Raw genomic sequence first — 19,878 nt, forward strand, 5'->3', positions numbered from 1 at the left:
GTTTCATTTGCATTTTACAGAATCAGCCACCGAGAGGGGTAGAGTGTTGGCCATTAGTCAAGACTTTGATATCACTTAACTCGGTCTTTTTTTCCATTCTCTATTTTTACTTTGATAGATTCGATTGTAATTATTTATAACTTAATACTTTTCGGATAGGTTAAAAGGCTTCAAAAATGAAAGGATCCATTAAGGAGAGGAATATAGTTTTGTTTCGATAGCTAAGAGGTCAACTTGTAATACACTTCACTTTGTTTTTGGCTGTAAAACATCCTTCAGGAGTGTAGATGCGGCTTGGGTGAAGATCATAAAATCTCTATCTTTTTGTTATTGTTGAGTGCTATCTTTCTTGTGCAAAATAATTCGTGTTGTTGACAGAATTTCTGTATTATTTTCTAGAATATTTTCTAAAATAGTTCAAATTTTATTTTACTGTTTAATATCTTCCTTGGCTTATCGATTTTTATATATATGTATATTTAAATATTTGTTAGAACAAAGTACTTGAATTAAGATGGAGAAGGTATGCTAATTGATCCCTTTGTTTGTCGAGTAGCTCAAAAAAGTGAACAAGATGTCAACTTCCTGTGTTGAATTTACACTGTTTACGTTAAACGTGCGATTCACTTGTAACGTAATTAAACGTGTAATTTTAAGGTGAATGAAAATGCTGCAGTCCAGTTTAGAATTATTAAATGTATGCACTCGAATTTAAACATTATATCTGAACTTCTGATAGATTAAATTACAGAGAAGCTAAGTTACCGGTCCATTTCTCTGGTTATCTCTTTTACGTATTAAGCAGTAGTAGCTAGTTAGATCTAGCTGTATGAATTATTGAGCTGCTGAATTAGTTAATTCCAAAAAGGATAAATCACTAGATTGGCCATTGGTTGATTATTTCTCATTTATGTGGATTACCCAGCGGGTAATTTATTCCTCCTACCCGATTAATGATGATATATATCACTAATAACTTCGATTTATACATATTACAGCGTGTTCCTGCCGTTTTCTTGTTAGAAATCACGCATCTAGCACATTACTTCACTCATTTTTGTATAGTAATTGAAGATGGTTCTTATCAGCTTCTTGTAATTTTTACACGTATTTCTTATTGTTCTGTTCGTAATATTAATTATTTATTGCAAGATGGATCGTAATCTTTTATTTCTGTCATTCGCGCTCTATCAGATTTTTTAGAATGAGATTTATCTGTTTGAAGCGAATGGACCGTTAATGTAATTGATCTGATTCTAAAAATCGATACCGCCATTTTTTATTTCTTTATTTTATATAAAATATATCAAATTATTGATAAAAATATAGAGGAATCCCTAAAAGTTTTATTAGCAATTCATATTTCAAATTTTAATCTGTTATAGAAGAAATTTTTGGATTAAATTCGTAATTTCGGAAATGATGTAACTAAGGCATTTAAGCGTAATTATAGGATTAGTCTGGATTATAATTTGCATGTTAACATTACTCGGGTAGCCATATTGGTTTAGTCTACTATGCATTGTGGATTTTATTAATTTTACCACATTTTAGTACTGAAATAAGTGTAATAAAAGACGAGAAAAGTTCTGCTTTAACACTCTCTTATCTCTTTTATAATCTCTTAAAACTTTTACTGTATATAATGCTTCACATTAAGTCAGGCAATTCCGGTGTTGTATATCATTTTTCGGTCTTAGAGAATTTTATGAATAGCTAGAAGAATATTTTACAGCTTTTGCAACAGAGAAATACACATTTTGAATTGCCGCAGAAGCTTCTGTTTAAAGAATTTTAAAAACAACAAAGGAAAAATCGAATTCTATTCAACGATATGCAAAGAAATTAATCCGGAAAGAGATATTTTTAATATGAATGAATTGCAGAAAAAGCAATTAATAAGAAGGGTAAACTGTAAGCGAAGTGAGGAGTAGATGCAAGTATTGATTAGAGGGTAATAAGAAGCAGTTGAAGGAGCAGCGTATTCCGAGTGCAGCAAGGAAATCTATATTGTGTATTGAAGAAGGCTGAAGATTTTCTAGAGAAAAGAATATATAAATATATTTCAAAATGAATTTGATTATTTTAATATATGATATTATATGAGTATCTTCAATATTTTTCTATATTTTATTAGCCGAATTCAAAGCAGGGGTACAATTTTAGACCTAGAAATTCGATATTCGATTTTTTTTACTTAACAAAACTTGGACCGAGTAACCTTCAATCAACTTATGAAAGAACTTCTTCTATAGGATCGAATGCCGAATTTTTTAAACCAGAAAGATCAATAAAGTGTGTTTTTGATCGTTATTTAAAGCGAATAATATGCTTTTTCCCTCCATTTGAAGATCCACTTTATTATTTTGATCAAGTGACGGAATCAATAAAACGTGATTACAATTCTGAGTAATTGAAGTAATTTTATTCACTTCAATCGTTTTATGATGATTTCTTTTAAGGTAAAAAAAGTATCTAAAATATTTTTTCTTCTCCTTTTTTTTATGAAAAAAAATCTCCATTTCAAAAATTTTATTTTCTGTTCAACTTCTGATTTCGTTATCGCACGATTATACTTTATTTGCAAGAAGAACCCCAATAGGGAATTTGAAATTGATAGTTTATCCATTGGAGCAACAAAAATCTTTAGAAAGTTTATGGCATTTGCAGTGATAAAATTACTTTTTTTGCTTGTAAAAAAATGCAGAAATGTCATTAACACGTTATAATAATAATAAAACATTTGTAGCATTATTTGTTTAGATTTTGAAAGAAATTAATTCCATTTTAATATTTACTTATCGATTATTTTTAGGTACGTTTACACATTCGAAAGTATAGAAAATTTATATATTTATCATGCATATATATTTGAAAATTTACAAATTGTAAAATCGATAAATAGATGCAAAGATAGTCAGCTGTCCTCCAGTATAAAACTGTAACAAGCGAATTACTTACAAATTACTCCTGTTCGTAATTATCATAAAAGTGCGATAGAGAAAATAACTGTAATTTATAAGCAAAAATTACTTCAATATTTTAACGTCAAAAACCTTAGGCGTTAAGGCGAAATAACCGAAAGATATTTTCACGCCATAACAGTTTTATCAGCAGTAACGTTGTGTCTCCATCTGTTAAAGATAATATTAAATATTTCTTCTCACTTGGACAATTAATTAATTTTTTAATAAAAAGATTTTTTTATGTTACGCTTTTTAGTCGTGATTTATCGAATATTTTTCCGTATTATCGGATATTTTATTTAAGAAGCCATTTGGTGAGTACTCCAGACAAGCCACATCTAGAATGATTGTAAAGAAAATCAATGTGGGGTGTCCACAAGGATATGCTCAGATGTTGACAGTACGAGATATCACCCTCTTCGCACTTCCGTATACCTTTCCTTGCCAGGAAGTGAGCAATCTATTTGAAAAATATCGTTCATCTATTTTACATAAATAAATGTTCGCTTGGATAAAAATTTAATGTCGTGCGGGAGGATATAAACACATTTTTTTAAAAAAAAACTTTATGTAACTTTCTCTTATTTATGCCTATCGCGAGGATAGAAAATACAATATAAATTATTTTAAAAATTATATTTAATGAATTATTCATAGAAAAGTTTTAAATACTTCATTGTAAATACCCCAAAGAAGTTCGCTTCTACAGAAATGGATGCAATTAATATCCAAGTGGTTCTTTATTCAGGAATTGTTATCAAGGAAAAAACTTGGAGCGGGTGTATAATTAAAATTATTTTACGATTTACAAAGTTTTATATTTAAATATTTTAAGAATGTTTACGAGACTGACAAACACAATAAGGTCTGGGCTGTAAATTCAAACGTGTTCTTGTCTGAGGAAGTTGAAGCTAACGAAGAGGAAATGAAAGTTGCTAACGTCTCCGATGAGGTAATTACTTGTTCTTGGTATCTTTTGGATGCAGTGACAAGACCGAGTAATCACTTGTGAAGAATAGCCATTCGTCTACAATACTTTATTCGCTTTTCCTCATTTGATTACTTGAAAATCCTCTGTCACTTTTATTGCTATTGATGAAGAGCATTGTACTACGTTATTTAAATCTCTGTATAATATCTAATGTAACGTTAAATGAGGTCTGGCTTTATATACATATATGTAGAATATATATAAGATACGATTTATAATTATATAGTAGAATTTGTTAATTAAATATAAGAAGTATTAAATAGTTGAGTAAATGAATCCCATTTTAGATTAAGTGAAGCACTATAATTACGAAATTATGATTACAAGTCGAGGTAAACTAATTTGTTTAAGTGTGTTTAATTACAGACCTATGACATTAATTCAAATTAAAAAGTTCATATCTGTTAGGAAATATCGGGAAATTCAAATGTGGAAACTCATCTCCTTCTATCTTTGATTTTTTAATGACGACGATATGCCCAAATCTTCATTTAAAATTATTTAATTGCTTGTTTTCTATATTTGTATGATAATTAAGATTTGTATTCTATATAAAACAGAATAATATCTGCAAAACAATTTCTGAAATTTGTATATATTTAGATAATTACACTTGTGATAAAAGCTATTCGTGATTACTGATGCTATTATTAATCGCCGATTAATAACATCATTTTAATTTCGGAAGTCGGAAATCATGATGTTTTTCTTCTGAAAAATACGTTTACTTTATTTTCATTGATGTCTGCTTCGAATTAATGAGTTTTCATTCATATCTTCCAACTCTTTTTCTCATTCAAATGAATTTTCTTAATATCGTTTAGAATTTCAATTGCAGTTTTTCTCCGAGTAAGTAACTTTTTACTTAGAAATTTTGTAAATTCTTTTTTAAAATATACTAAAATTTATAGGGAAGGAAATTTTAAGAAGAGTCATTGAGGAGCGTGTACATATTCAAGCCCTATTAACCGAGATATAATTTTAAAAAATTGTTAAAATTGGAACAGCTGTTGTTGTTTCAGTGAAACGGCTGAATCACGAATAATTTAAATACAGTACAGCATTTACAAATATGAATTTTACTAACTTCAAAAATGTCTCTATAGCATAATTTAAAATGTCGCAATTCTCCCGAAATTCATTAAAATTTTACACAGTTTATAAATATTAAATTACAATACTTTATTATAATTTTATCAATTTCGACGACATATTAAACTGAAAGATCGATTTGATCCATTCCATCCTCAATAAAAAGAAAAATTATTGACAAAACTATTTTAAAATCTTATCGCCCACAATTTCCATCATAAAAAAAATCTTTCGTGGATGTCAAATCCTATACTGCTGCTGTCATAACTTCAGTGACATTTCTTTTTCGGCGAGTATATCACAATATAGAAATGGTTAGACACTCCATCAAAGACTTTATGTAGGATCGACCCTTTCCATCCTTTATGGACATGGTTCAATAATCAAAATCTACCTCTATTTAGTGTAATATACATAGTAATATTCGAAATCCACGTGAAATATATTGGATTTTTTGTAAGATCCTTGAGGTTCACTTTCACAACTGATCTTTTACACTACCTTGAATACCACACAACACGAGATCAGAATGATAAACGTTAAGATCAAAAATATATTGATGAAGCTAAAAAATTCATTCTGTTCCATGTACGAAAAAGCCATTATACAGATAATACAAGAGAAATATAAATGCAGATGGTTTTTCATTCAATTCAATGTTGGTTTTTCTGATGATCATACAGGAAGAGTGCATAATTTTAAAGGGGGAATATATATATATATATATATATTTAGATGAAAGAACACACCATCTATTCATATAAAATGAAAACTTTGATGTTTATTCCGGATCATCAATCACATGTATTAGGTTTATAAGAAAATTTATCAAAAACTAGAAGTAAAAATTCTCTTATGTATGAATCAAAATGTTTCCTCAAATGACTTTTTTCTTTCATGATGGAGATTGCAAATTTTAAAAACTTTATCAATCATTTAGTTATAAAGTTCTTCCAGAAAATCAAGAAAAATATAAAAAATTTTAAATAAGATCTTTATGCTATTTTCTAGTCAATAGAAAAAATGCGGATTTGTATTAAAACAAGAGTTTTTTGCTTGAATTAAAGCGTTAAACTGAATATATAACATTTTTGTTACTATTACATAGAAATTCAGTAAAAAATTAATGGAATATTTATCATTTTCTTTCAAAAAGAAAAAAAAGAAATTCAAATTACGAAATGGATTTTAGGGGGAAAAGTGGGTTACTTCAGAAAAATCATTAAAAGAAAATGATGTATCGAGAAGAATGAGATCATTAAGAGATCCTTGATTGACTTCATATATATATATATATGAAGGATCATGTTTGAAACGACTCTAATGTATTAAAGGTAATTTTTGAGGAAAAAACAATGATTACAGCAAAGATGACAATTCTTTTTTAATATCGTACGCAGTTGCAAGTGATCAAAAATTCGAGAATTAGATTCCATTATCAGTAGAACGACCTTCGAAATCGAAAGATGAAAACGTTTCGGATGTTTATTTTAAGGGAAAAAACAAAAGTATATAAATGAGTAAAATTTGCCCACGGTTGAAATTACAACTTTACGGAGAATTTTTTCCTTGATTTTTATATTTCTTCTTTCTTTATTTGACTTGCAAACGGAAGAACAAAAATTCAATTCAGGAACTAAAAGATGAGAAAGCAAATCAATATGCATCTGTACTTTTTCTACTTCTTTGTTTATTGGAAATTTCTGATTGAAATTTTACAGGCTACTTTATGTATTGAAATAAATTTGATTACTTTTTTCAAATTTGCAATATATATATTTTTCTTTTTCTGCTATATATATATATATATATATATATATATATATATAATATATATAATAATATAAATATATTTATTTATACAGTTCTAAAATATAAAATATATTTTTTAAATAAATTATTTTTTATGATACGCAAAAAATAGAAATGAATATGTAACATTCTTCTTCTCTTCTTTCCCTTTTCCTCTTTGTATTTTATAACTCGGAAAAATAATATTTATAACAATGGCTTAAAATTTTAACATGGAATTTTTAAAATTCTTCCACAGAATCAATGTAAAAATCAATAAAGCGATATTATACGATTTTCATGCATTTTTTCCAATACGATCGTTCTTGTTACTATAGCGGCACATTATAAAAATCAATAAATGTCTTGTAGTAAGTACGATATTTTCTATTAAATTGTGGCATTCTATGAATGTCATTAACGTGTATTTATCGTTATTTAATATCGATACAATTTATTACTGTAGCAGTACGTGTTTACAATAAAGGCGCTTACTAAATACTTGTTCATATTCGATGCTTATTAGTATTATACTGCAAATCCGTTCTAATAAAGAGCCTTATTGTATACTTTTGTCTGTATTAATCCTATCAAATGTTAGGTTATTATCTTAATACAACAAAAGTATTTCTTAAATAAATACTCGAGTAACAGATAAGTTGTCAGATGAACTTATTCTCCTGATTAATCGGATTTTCAAGTGATTACCGACACAAAATCGCGTCCTAAAGGAAGAGAAGGAAGAAACTATATTAAGTATGATTTAAAAAAAATGTATTTTATTTTATATTTTCTCTGATGCGTGTCCTTTTTGGTTTTTATTAGTTTATAAAAATTGATGCTGAGTATGGTAAGTTGCGGAGACATTGTCTTCGTTTAACAGTTACTTAGTTTTAAATCGATACTGACGGCCAAAAAATCGTTGAATGTTCTACATTTCACACTAAAAATATAAGATACAATAAAGTTTTCGGTTTAAAAATAATAAAAATAAAAACATTAGCATTAGATTTGTATAAATACTCAATCTATCTACACAAAAACGAAAAATGTTTGTACAGTTTTGTACTTTTCATTTCATTGTATTGATGGTCTTCTTGGCTGTGGTCCAAGAAGAAGAACTTTTTTATTTTTTGTTGGTATCATGACAAATCGCCTTCAACTTTGCACTTGAGTGTTAAACAATGAGTGTGCTATATTCCGAAAACGACAAATTTATATTGTTTGTGGCAAAATCAAAATCTTGTGATGACGTGTACAAAATAAGATTGGAATTTGATAAAAGTTTAGTTGTCACATGCTTGAGTGCTGGGGGATGTTAGCCAACTGTCGACTTTTCTTTTATCCGTAAAGTGAAAGTGGCACCATATTAAAAAAAGAACAAGAAAAAAAGAGAGAGAGAAAGAGTTGATGACTAAAATGTTACTTTTTAGAACTACAATTTAATCATTTTTAATTTAATAAAGATGGTTTGAAGTGAAAATGTCTGTTTATTGGAAAAGTTGGCACCAATCCTTTTCTAATGTCATTCTTTTTTTTCTATTTTTATTAAAAGAAACTAACATCAAAAATTTTTGACGAATCTATTCTATGAAGTATTCTATCGATTGTTATAATGGAATAGATCTATATAAAATTCTAATTCTTAATCGATGCAAATATTAGTTTTCATTTAAGCAAAGTTATTCGTAAGAATTAATTCATTTATTTTAAATATTTCAGATCGATGAAGACTATAAAAGAAGGTGGAAGAACGGGTACGTTAACTGCCATATCTCGCCAAGATAAACCCATTTGGCCCGAAGCAGTTATAGACATTTTAAATTTGATATCGGGACCACGTGGTCAAAACCAATGGAAGACGGTTGGGAACATCACCGGTTCAAAATTCGAAATGAATACAGTTGTGTGGTTAGGAGAAACGCGAACTGGTCCACGACCAACGGGAAGACAGAGATTTCGAGTAGTGACCGCTTATGCTCCACCATTCGTGAAGCCGTCGACCAAAATAACCAATGGAACTTGTTTAACAGGTGTCAAATGCCTTCAAGTATCCACAAATAATAAAACGGAACTGTTGCAGATTTTAGCAAATTACAAAGCAGAAAAGTCAGAAGGATCAACATACAACGTCACTTGTTGTTCAGGAATATCCATCGATCTGCTAGAATCTGTGGCACGCGATCTAAAATTCGATTTTGACGTTTATCTAGTTGCTGATGGTGTTTTTGGCAGTAATCGCGGTCAAAAATGGAACGGTATAACGGCTGATTTAATCAGTGGTGCTGCACATTTGACCTTCTCGGCTTTTAGTATGACGAGCCAAAGGTCAAGAGTCATAGACTTTTCCGTCCCATATTTTCATTCAGGTGTATCTTTTCTGTTGAATTCGCAATATCGTGAAGTACCACTCTCGGCATTCCTTGTACCATTTAGTTATCAATTGTGGGTGGCCATCTTTGCTAGCCTCAACTTGACTGCCATCTTCGCGGCTATCTACGAATGGCATAGTCCATTCGGGCTTAACCCTTGGGGAAGGCAACGAACTAAGAACTTCAGTTTAGCATCTGCTCTTTGGGTGATGTGGTCGCTGCTCTTCTCTCATCTAGTAGCTTTCAAAGCGCCTAAGTCTTGGCCCAATAAAGTTCTCATCAATTTATGGGGATGCTTCAGCGTTATTTTTGTTTCCAGTTACACAGCCAATATTGCCGCACTGTTTGCTGGTTTATTTTTTCAGTTGAGAGTGGATGATTTTCACGATGCCAGTGTGAGTATAATCTGCTTAAACTACATTCCTTCTTCGAGATCAGTGATGTGTAGTCAGGCCAAGCAAAATCAATTTTCCTCCATATTCAAGTCTTCTTCGCCATTTTCATATCACGTGAATAGCAACGTTTTGCTTTGCTTAACTTCACCTGACCGCATCTCACAGATAAGATAATCTTTATTTTTGACTAGGTATGACTTTTACAACAACCTAATTTTGTTTTATATAGCCAAAAGTACTTGTTTGCTTTCTTGCACAGCTTCTTCACCAGAGGACAGGCACGGCTAAAAGTAGTGCAGCAGAAGGGTACGTGTACGCCGAAAATCCTAGATTGTGGCAGCATATACAGAAATTTGGAGTTAATAATTTGGAAGAAGGCCTAGAGATGTTAAGGTAATATTCCTAAAACATATTTTAAGAATATAAATTAAATTCTTATATCAAATCTATGTATGTATATGTATTTTAGGAAATCTGAACTGGATGTTCTAATAGGTGATACGGCTGTACTCAATTATTTTCGAGGAAACGATCCTATATGTGGTCTACTTCTTGGTGATTCTATTTTTGATGACGCTTACGCTATAGGAATGCAAAAAGGATTTCCTCTAAGGGTAAGAAAAGTCTTTATTTTTGATTAAATACATTTGAAAGTAATCAAAAACCTTTTAAATAAGCATAATTTGAAGAAAAGAACAAAGATAATTTGAAATTCTTTTAGTACGACCTTCTTACACCACAGGAACACGGTTAAATACAAGCAAACTGGGCCTTTCTTTAAAGTCTCTGCCACTAAAACTAAGCAGAATTGCTTTAAGAGTCGGGCTCTGATCTTATAAAAATTTAATTAAAAATATACACAATTTGGAAACATGCATGAAAATAATATGAAATCTTTATTATTTTTGTGTCTGTCTGTCTTCAATTTTTGTATATTTTTAATTAAATTTACGTTCTGGATTTTTATTGTTATAAAACATTTTGTTAATTTTCAACTGAAAGATATTTTATTAATAAACACTATTTTCAAAATTTATTTGGAATTTATATGTATATATATATTTAATTAAAACAAAACAAAATAATAAATAATTTAAGTTACTCAAGTTATTTAATATTTTTGGACTTAGCATTAGAGACAACTGACTTGAACTTTCGAAAACTTAGTTGTATCTAACGACAATGCTGATTTGTTAAATTTAATTACTTGAATTTGGTTATGGACGAATAAAATAAAGTTCTGACCTTTATGTGTATTTGTTGGTTTTAATTATATTAATTTAACACCGAAAGCCAGAATTTTATTTTATTTATTCTCTTTGGTGTATGGTGCAATTTTTAAACTCTGGTTATGGACGAGTTAATACAACAGGAATAATTACCGTGTGATAAGGTATCCAGAGTCAGAAATGTCACTGTTTTCATAGTTAATTTCATGTGAAAATTAATTTACAATGCTTACCCATATTGGTAAGCTTTCTATAATAGAAGAAACCTTAAAATTATAGTTAATTTCCTTCCTAAAATTATAATGAACAATTACTTTAATTAACAAATAGTAAAAGAAGAAAATTTTATTTAAAACTTCTGAATTGAAACTTTTATTTGGTTATATCTATTTTAAATGTTTGAATTATCAACATTACTAAAAATAGTTTCCATTCAATTAAGAAGTAAATAAAAATTGAGATTTTTATTCGGATTTTGAAAAGGCAAGGTACATAATGTGAAGTATATTGGCATAAATCTAAAATAAGTTGAAAAATTCAAGTATATTTATATAATCTTTTGTTTTCTAATGAAATTTCTAACACAAAGTTTCAATTTTAGTTTTTCCCAAATTGTTTCATCACATGAAATAATTTTGCTTACTTTTACAACAATTTTAAAATATAACTTTGAATAGATTTGTAAGATTTATCTTCTTTCTTTATTAAAAAAAATGACAAAGAAATTATTGTAACAAGTTGATTTTCAAACATAAACATTTTGAGTTTTTATTTTTTATTTTTAAACTAAATTAATTTAAAAGATAACTTCTATTGATTAATTCATTTCAAGTAATTTATTTTTCTAATCCAATTACAAAAATTCCACAAATAATTACGATAAAAATAGAGCATTCCAAGCGTATTTATTATATTAAAAATCTCAAATACAAAAAAACTTTTTAAAGTTTTGTATGAATAACTTTAAAACTTGCTCGTTTTTTATAATACTTTACATTTTTAAAATTCCGAATATGAAATAACATTGAAAAAAACCAACTAAACTTCATCTAAATTTACAATTTTATGAAAATTCTTTGCAGAATTGTTAATTAAATGTCTTATAGTTAATTAAAATACGTTTATCAGATGGGTATCCTCAATTGCAAAGTGTTCAATTTAGTTTTAATCAGTTTCAAAACCACCAAACAAATTTGCTTTCCGTTTATGGGGTCATATTAATTGCAAAGTTCAAATTTCCGTACATACTGCTGATAGGAAATCTGATATTTAGAATTTTCAATTCGAAATTCGTACCCGAGATCATACGGAATCGTGTCACGGAATATTTTATACATATATAAATGTACAGACCACACGAAAAGAAGAAACAATATTACGTGTGATTTATGCAAAAACTTGTTCAAGTGTATCATTATTTTTATAAAACATCTGAATTATTCAATTCTTTTTATTAGTATTATTCAGTGTAATATCAATAAATCATTAAACACCTTATCTAAGAAAAAAAAGTTTATTTATTTGTTTTTTTTTTATTATTTTCTGTGAGATGTGTCATTTTAGGCCAAGTTCTTCTATAAAAATGCCCAAAAATCAGATAATCATTGCAAAGACTAAATTATCAAATAGGATTTAGAAAGAGCTTGCAATATTGTGGCCGTATTATGATGAGGGATAACTGTGGATAAGGAAACCAATATTTGTGGAAGCAGAAATAGGAGTAGACGATAAGAATATGAAAGGATTGTAAGAAGGCCGATCTGAAGGAAAATAGATTGACTGGGGATGGTGGTGAACGAAAGAAAGGATTAGAAACGCTTGATAAGAAATAAAAGCTAAAGACAGAAGATTATTGTAATGACTAAATTGTTGTGATGTTCAAATGTAAGTAATACAAAATACACACATGAAGGGACGCATTGTAATGCATGTGCAAACATGACATCAGATGCGTTTACCATGTAGAAGGAATGCATTCAATTAAATGGAACCACTTAGGTCATATTCTGTGATTTGTCAGTGACTGAATAACAATGCGAAATTTTTGAATCATCCTGTACTTTATTATTTAGAAAAATTGTTCAAAATGAAATCTCATTTGTTCGGTGCACAAACTACAGCATTTCAATAAATTAAATTATAACTTTTATGAAATAATTTCATGGCTCGTTCGAGCGGTTCGTGTATATATTGGGTGGCCCAATATACACACGAATTTGCAAATTCTTGGAAAACTCCTGTGATAGAAACCTAACTAAATGTATTGAATAACAGAATATAACTGATGTCATTTCAACTGCACGCTATAAAATGTGAAAAGATTTGTGCTGTTATTTAATTTTCTTAATTGTAAAATAAATTTATAATTACGTTTCAGCTTTATTTGGAGATTAACTTACAACCTTTATCGATTTCCTGAAATTTTATAAAATTTATATGTGGAATATAAACATTTATTTCAAACGCTGTAATGCTCTTCTCAATACATATGAAACAAATGTCAAACAGCATTTTCACACGTTTATTTACACATAGTTTTAGTTATATAAAGTGAACCAGAAGGTAGTTAACCGAGGATTATTTTAAGAGCTGGTTTGGAACAGCTGCAAATCTTGGTTAAGAGCATAAGATTATTTTAGAAACCATTAAAAAAATTTCAAATTATAAAATTGTCTCGCCACTAGGGAGATATCTAAATATTAAGATCATTCTCTCAGCAGATCAAAATTTATGAGTTTTTCCAAATCTCCGCAAATAAAGCTCTGTTGAATACCAGAGCTTTATTTGCATATGCATAGGGGCCTTTGACAATCATATGTAATATATATTTAATTCCTCGAGGGCCCCACACTATAAAGATTCCAACTTACAAGGCATTCCGGACAATTCATTGTTACACTCCGGAAATACTAGGAAGTACGGTATTCAAAAGCCGATTACAATACCTAATAAGATTATTTTCAATATATCAAAAGACTCGTAAAAATTAAAGCTATCGCTTATAAAAGAAAGTTGCATTTTATTGATACAATATACATAAAATATAAAAAATAATACTTCGTGAAGTTAGCAAGGTGGCAAAAATCAACTAACCGAGTTATATATATACTGTACTGTGTTTTTGTTATTATTCAGATTAAAATGCAATTGTTCAAACCTGGTTAAGCTAATCTCAATACAGTAGCTTAGATAATTGACTTTTGCGTCACCCCACACCTGATATATACAGTATATATTTAATATATATATATAAACACATTAATTTATAAATTAGCTATAATAATTTTTATAGGAAAAATATAAAAATGAATAATTTTGTTTTAAAAAAATCCAGCAACGAGTTGCTTTACTTTCTCGGCAACATTTGGTGGCGCCATCTTTTATTATATATTATTAAACAACAAACTTTTTAAAATTTTCATTAGTCCAACTCCACTCGAGATATGACACGACCCCCTTTATCTCCCCATCCCCATCGCCTTTAATCACCGAAATTTAATAGCATCAATTCCCTAATATACAAACTTCCCTGCAAAATTTCAGAAATTTTCGACAAAAAGCACAGGAGTTATTAAGCTTCAAAGAGGGTGAACAAAATCATGCCCACACACACACACAGAGAGAGAGAGAGAGAGAGAGAGAGAGGAAAGAATCCGAATTTTTTGCATTTCTCGACGTTTCAAGGTCCCCTGGGTCCAAAAATGTAAAAATGTTGGGGAGTCATTTTTGACCGATCGCCATACTTTCCTCTTATAACAGAGTGGGAAAAGTAAAATAGAATTTACCAAAACATGAATTTACTGTACTTTCGGAGAAATAATACCGCATTAAATCAATATTTAAATTTCGAGAGAAATTTTTAAAATATTTTTGTAAATATTAATCTAACAGACTTTTTTTTTTTTTTTTTTTTTTTTTTTGTAGTTGTGAGAACAATTAAAATATTTAAAATTACCAAATTATATATCACAATCTGTAACTCTTATCTTGAATTTCATTTTGTTCAAATATAAATTCTCTAATTAAAAACTGAAATTAGTATTGATGATGTTTATATATTAAGTAACTACATTTCCCTTAATTTTGCTACATTAGAATAACTCCGAGAAAATTTGTATTTATTTACAAATGATTACAAAAAATCTTGGAATAATTATTTTTTCTGTCTGAGTCGTTTGTTCTATGAACATTTATAGTTGTATCCCTTTTAACAGTATTAAAAATCTGTAGTTTAAGAGTTTAAACACAAAAAAAAGGGAACATTGTTGCTAGAGACTTTTGTCTAACTTATTTGCATGAACACGTATAGTTTTATGTTGCATTTTCTATTCCATTTATTTAAAAACAATGAGTGAATAGAAACATTTTAATAAATGAAAGATCTGAATTTACAATTTAGTAAAAAAAAAAAAAAAAAAGTCAGCAGATTTATTTGAAATGAATTTATTTCCTATTTTTAAAAGGTAATTTCAGTTTCTTTTTCTATATTTACATATAAATGCATTGCAGTTTAATATTTATTTCAATTATACATTACAATTTCCATTATAATTTCTGTATCTTTTATATATATTAGTATGGTAACCTGCAAAAATAACGTGTAAAATGTTTATTACATGACAAATGTTCAATCCAAAGCAAGGAAAAAAAAATTATAATGTAGATTGCGTTGATATTTAAACAACATTAGCATATCTACAACTTGCAAGTGAAGTACTCTTGTAACTCTTATTAACTTTTGGTTCTAAGATACGTCGCTGTCTCAATAGCAAATTTTAACAATAGATCCACTGACAGCTCCTGCTTTAAGGAGGATGACTTTACAATTAAGGAAAATCTTTTTATCATTATATTCTTTGCATCTGACAGATCTCAAGTATTTAAAAACTACTTCAAACACTTTTTCTCTCTAAATAATTTCTATACCTTTATTGATTATTACAAACAGAAAACTCAATTTCATACAAAATATTTATTACTTTTTACTCTTATTTTTGTGTATGAAAATAAATCTAGTGCGCTATACATATTTTGTACTAAAAACGCTTACAGTATTTATATAAATTCGAAATAATTTAATGACAAGGATACTATTTGTTGTTTGTTAATGCTGAACGTGCGTGCTATACAAAAAGATCATTTAATATCATGTAAATGTAAAAATTTACTACACGAATCTATTCGATTTTTGCAATGAAAGTGTCGCGTTTTTATTCACTTTTCTTTTGATTCTTTATTATTAGCGAACATTTAAATATCAAAACCCTAATTACTCTCTCTATTGCAGTCATCATCATCTAACTGAAAATGCATACAAATAACTGTCAGGCATTAAATTAATTTTCCTAATCATTTAAATTAACGAAAATGTCCGTTTTTCCTGCTGTGTAATTAAGCTAGATATTTGTAATGAAAATTACGGGTTTTTTAAAAATAAAACAAAAATAGTTTCTGACTCTATGAATCAATTTTTTGAATTTACCAAGTCTAGCAGTGGCGTGTTTTTATTTTGCCTCGGGCCCGAAGAAGCATATATTTTGAGCCCACACCATCTTATATTTAATGTTTTTGTTAAAATATATTACTTATACTTTTATTTGAAATAATTACACTTATCAAGTTCTATTTTTCCTCAAATAGACAGATGAATCATTTGAGGGCTCCTTAAAATTGTGATTCCAGACAAAAAATTGGTTTCTCTAGTGGACCAAATTGGTTTGCGTCGAAAGTACCCACGAAAATGTCCGTTTTTCCTGCTGTGTAATGCGCTATTTTTCTAGTCGATTCAATAATATAGAAATGGCTTCTTGCACTAGTATATTATTATTATTAATATTTAGTGGGTAAAATTAATCTGCTAGATAATTTTTAGCTTTTAAAAAATTAAATAGCAATGATTAATACTATAAAGCTGGAATTTTAAAACAACAAATGAAGCGCATCTCAAGCAAAAGAAACTGCATATTTCTATATACCAAAGTAATTTCAAAAATAAAACAATGACAGATTTATATTATAAAGTTATTTTTTTAAAAGAATCAATTCGATTTCCAAGACTATTTTTTTCTATAGTGAACTAGAAAATTCAGAACGTAGTGTGCAGATACAGCGTGGCGAAGGCTTCGACTTTTTCTGTAGGCTATAATCTGTACGTAGGTTTGTAAAAATGAAATTTTTTAGTAGTGTACTTTTTAACCCGCTACTTCCTCTAACAAAATCGATTTTTCAAAATAAATGCTACTGAATAGAATTTCGTTAATTATTTATTAAACAGAATAGAAATAATTACTTGTTAACAAATCCTATTAAGAGAGGCCTGCAGAGCCTTTTTCCTGGCCTCATATTTATGCGGGCCCTTAAAAATATTTACTACAAATTATTGGGCTGCAATTTGAAAAAAATTGTAGGCCTATAAATTCCCACTGTCGTCCGTCCGCCTGTCTTTCTTTAATCTTGAGAACGGAGTTATATAGATAAAATGCGAGACTAAATATCAAAATACTATGGGCTAGAGGCCCAATGAATTATATATGAACGTCCGACGCAAATCAAAAGTCGCATTATTTCAATGCATAACTCTGTCCCTGAAAGCAGTTAATAGATGACCGGCACGACTCTATTGTAACAGTAAGAGTATGACATACAGAGGCAAGACACTACTAATTTGAGGTGAACATATATTTTAAATTAAATAAATTAAAAATTGTAGTCCGGCATTGAGACGATGTCACAATAAATAATTGCTCGTTCATTGTTTCTATTTCTTGTGTATTAAGAAAACAAAAGTTTATAACAAGTTATACCATTTCTTTAGCACTTTTGTGAGGATCTCAAAAAGGAATGTCGTAAGAGATCGGTTAATAATGTATATATATATATATATGTGTGTGTGTGTGTGTGTGTGTGTGTGTGTAATAAGAACGAGCTCAACTTGTGATTAAACTGAATCATATTCACATTCCTCTTTAACTGCACTAAATAATGTTTCCGTCTCGACTTCTATCGACCTTTACAAAATGAGGCTTTCTAATTTTAATTCCAATTTTAATTCACCAGATTTTATTTTTGTACTATTAGGACCATCCAAATTTTCTTTAGTTATAGCACACACTATATTTTAAGTTAACATAATAAATGTTATAAAGCTTTGTTTAACTAAACCTGAAAAAATTTATCGGAAATGATACCGAATATTAACAATTTGAGTATAAAATATGCATATATTCTATTATTAGTAATAGAGTATCGTTTAACGTTTACTCGCTTTACAGCCCCCGCTGGTTTGATAAGATATGGCAACTCAACACATGGGCGATCTGCCAAGTAGGAATGACTCCCGAAATGACTTTCTATGAAAAACTGATCCCTTATTTAGGTGACGTAAATAAAACGTTACTTCCGGGCTTCCCTGCCCCTCTAAAATTTCCCTCCATTCTTTGCTCGTAAAAGTTCTAAATACGTGGCCACTCGCGCGGTTCAAAGGTTCCTGTGAGCCGAAAAAACACAGGCGGTATTACACCTGACCCGAGGGGACGCTGCCGTCCTGTTCATATGGTATAATGTAGTTCAAGTTTATTTCTTAGTATCAGTTGAAGTTTTTATTCTTAGAAATAAACTTCAATGCTGATCTACAGATAATTACAGTTCGACTTACGACGGCTCTCTTAACGATGTTTTCGTAGGAATCAATTATTTACGTTACTAAAAGCGAGGTTCTCTGAATTTGAATTTTTCTTAAACACTTAGTCCGTTTTATCTGTATCACTACGGAAAATGAATAATTCAACTTTTCTGTAATCCAAGGAGCATTTTAAAAACTAATTCTAGTCATAAAAGAAAACAGTATTACAAATATAATCAGTTGCAGTAAACTCGGGATTATTTTTAGATATGGTTTAACAGCATTCTTTCTATAAGCCTCTTAAGTTGCTGGTGTGATTCGTGTTTATATATCATTCTGACAAAACAAAAACTGTCCTCCAATTCTTCATCAATCTTCCAAAAAATAAAAACAATGAAGGATGTCCTTTTGACGGTTCATCCCGGCTTTTCTGAAACTTCTAACCATTATTTCTTACGTGAAGAATTAACGTCCAGGAAATAAAAAGCAGATTTACTTTATTCGCGAATTGCTTGTTCATTGCCTAATCATTTTCATTGAAAACATTCTCGTGGGATCCATACATAATATATATGAAGTTTATTATTTTCAAGTTATTCCTTAAACCTTAGAAAAGTATTGCATGTTTAAATTTAATTTTAAATATATTTTTAAAATAAATAACTTATTCTGAGAATATTCGAATTAAATTTAGAATTATTTCAGGATGATATTTCCAACCTAATTCTTCGTTATAACGAATTCGGATATCTGGATCAATTACAGAAAAAATGGTACGGAAGAGTCCCATGTTTCAACGACTCTGTCCACAGATTAAACAAACCAAAACCCTTGGGAGTTGGAGCTGTGGCTGGTGTCTTTATTATGTTGGGCGTTGGGCATTTAGTAGGAATTCTGATACTCTTCATCGAACACATGGTCTTCAAATATGCTTTGCCTATTCTTCGAAAAAAACCTGACGAATGTATATGGAAAAATTTAAATCTAATGTTTTTCAGTCAAGTAAGTATTATTTGTTATTTTTAATTATATCTAAATTTTTTTTTATATATTTAAAGTAGAAGGTAGCTTTTATTCTTTTTCTTTCTTTACAGCACCAATGAACAATTTAAGTTGTCTTTTTTTCCACAGAAATTGTATCGTTTTATCAATACAGTTGAATTAGTATCTCCTCACCACTCCGCCAAAGAAATTGCTACAAATCTCAGAGAAGGACAAATTTTCAGCCTCTTCCAAAAAAGTGTTAAAAGAGTATGTTTAATCGCTTTTAATTAATTAAAATTTCATCAAAAGTATCAATCGCTTCTACAATTTCTCGTATTCTTTTATAGAAAGCGAAGGAGGAAGCCAGGAGAAGAAAAAGCAAATCTCAGTTTTTCGAGATGATTCAAGAAATACGCAAGGTGTACGTTCAATTTTTA

General features: G+C 29.2%; 1 protein-coding gene across 2 annotated transcripts in view; it reads left to right on the forward strand.

Moving 5' to 3' along the window:
* The window catches only part of LOC136983886 (glutamate receptor ionotropic, NMDA 3A-like), a 64,906-nt gene that overhangs the window by 42,945 nt on the left and 2,083 nt on the right, over positions 1-19,878 (forward strand). The window contains exons 3-8 of one of the 2 annotated variants that reach the window (XM_067280762.1): positions 8,563-9,607; positions 9,837-10,000; positions 10,077-10,221; positions 19,163-19,459; positions 19,589-19,708; positions 19,789-19,862. In XM_067280762.1, coding sequence (XP_067136863.1) covers positions 8,563-9,607; positions 9,837-10,000; positions 10,077-10,221; positions 19,163-19,459; positions 19,589-19,708; positions 19,789-19,862 — 1,845 coding nt within the window. The remainder of the gene's footprint in view (positions 1-8,562; positions 9,608-9,836; positions 10,001-10,076; positions 10,222-19,162; positions 19,460-19,588; positions 19,709-19,788; positions 19,863-19,878) is intronic. The other variant, XM_067280763.1, reaches the window with a different exon arrangement.

Source organism: Centruroides vittatus, unplaced genomic scaffold (genome assembly GCF_030686945.1).
Source record: "Centruroides vittatus isolate TY-2023 unplaced genomic scaffold, ASM3068694v2 contig_890, whole genome shotgun sequence".
NCBI classification, from domain to species: domain Eukaryota; kingdom Metazoa; phylum Arthropoda; class Arachnida; order Scorpiones; family Buthidae; genus Centruroides; species Centruroides vittatus.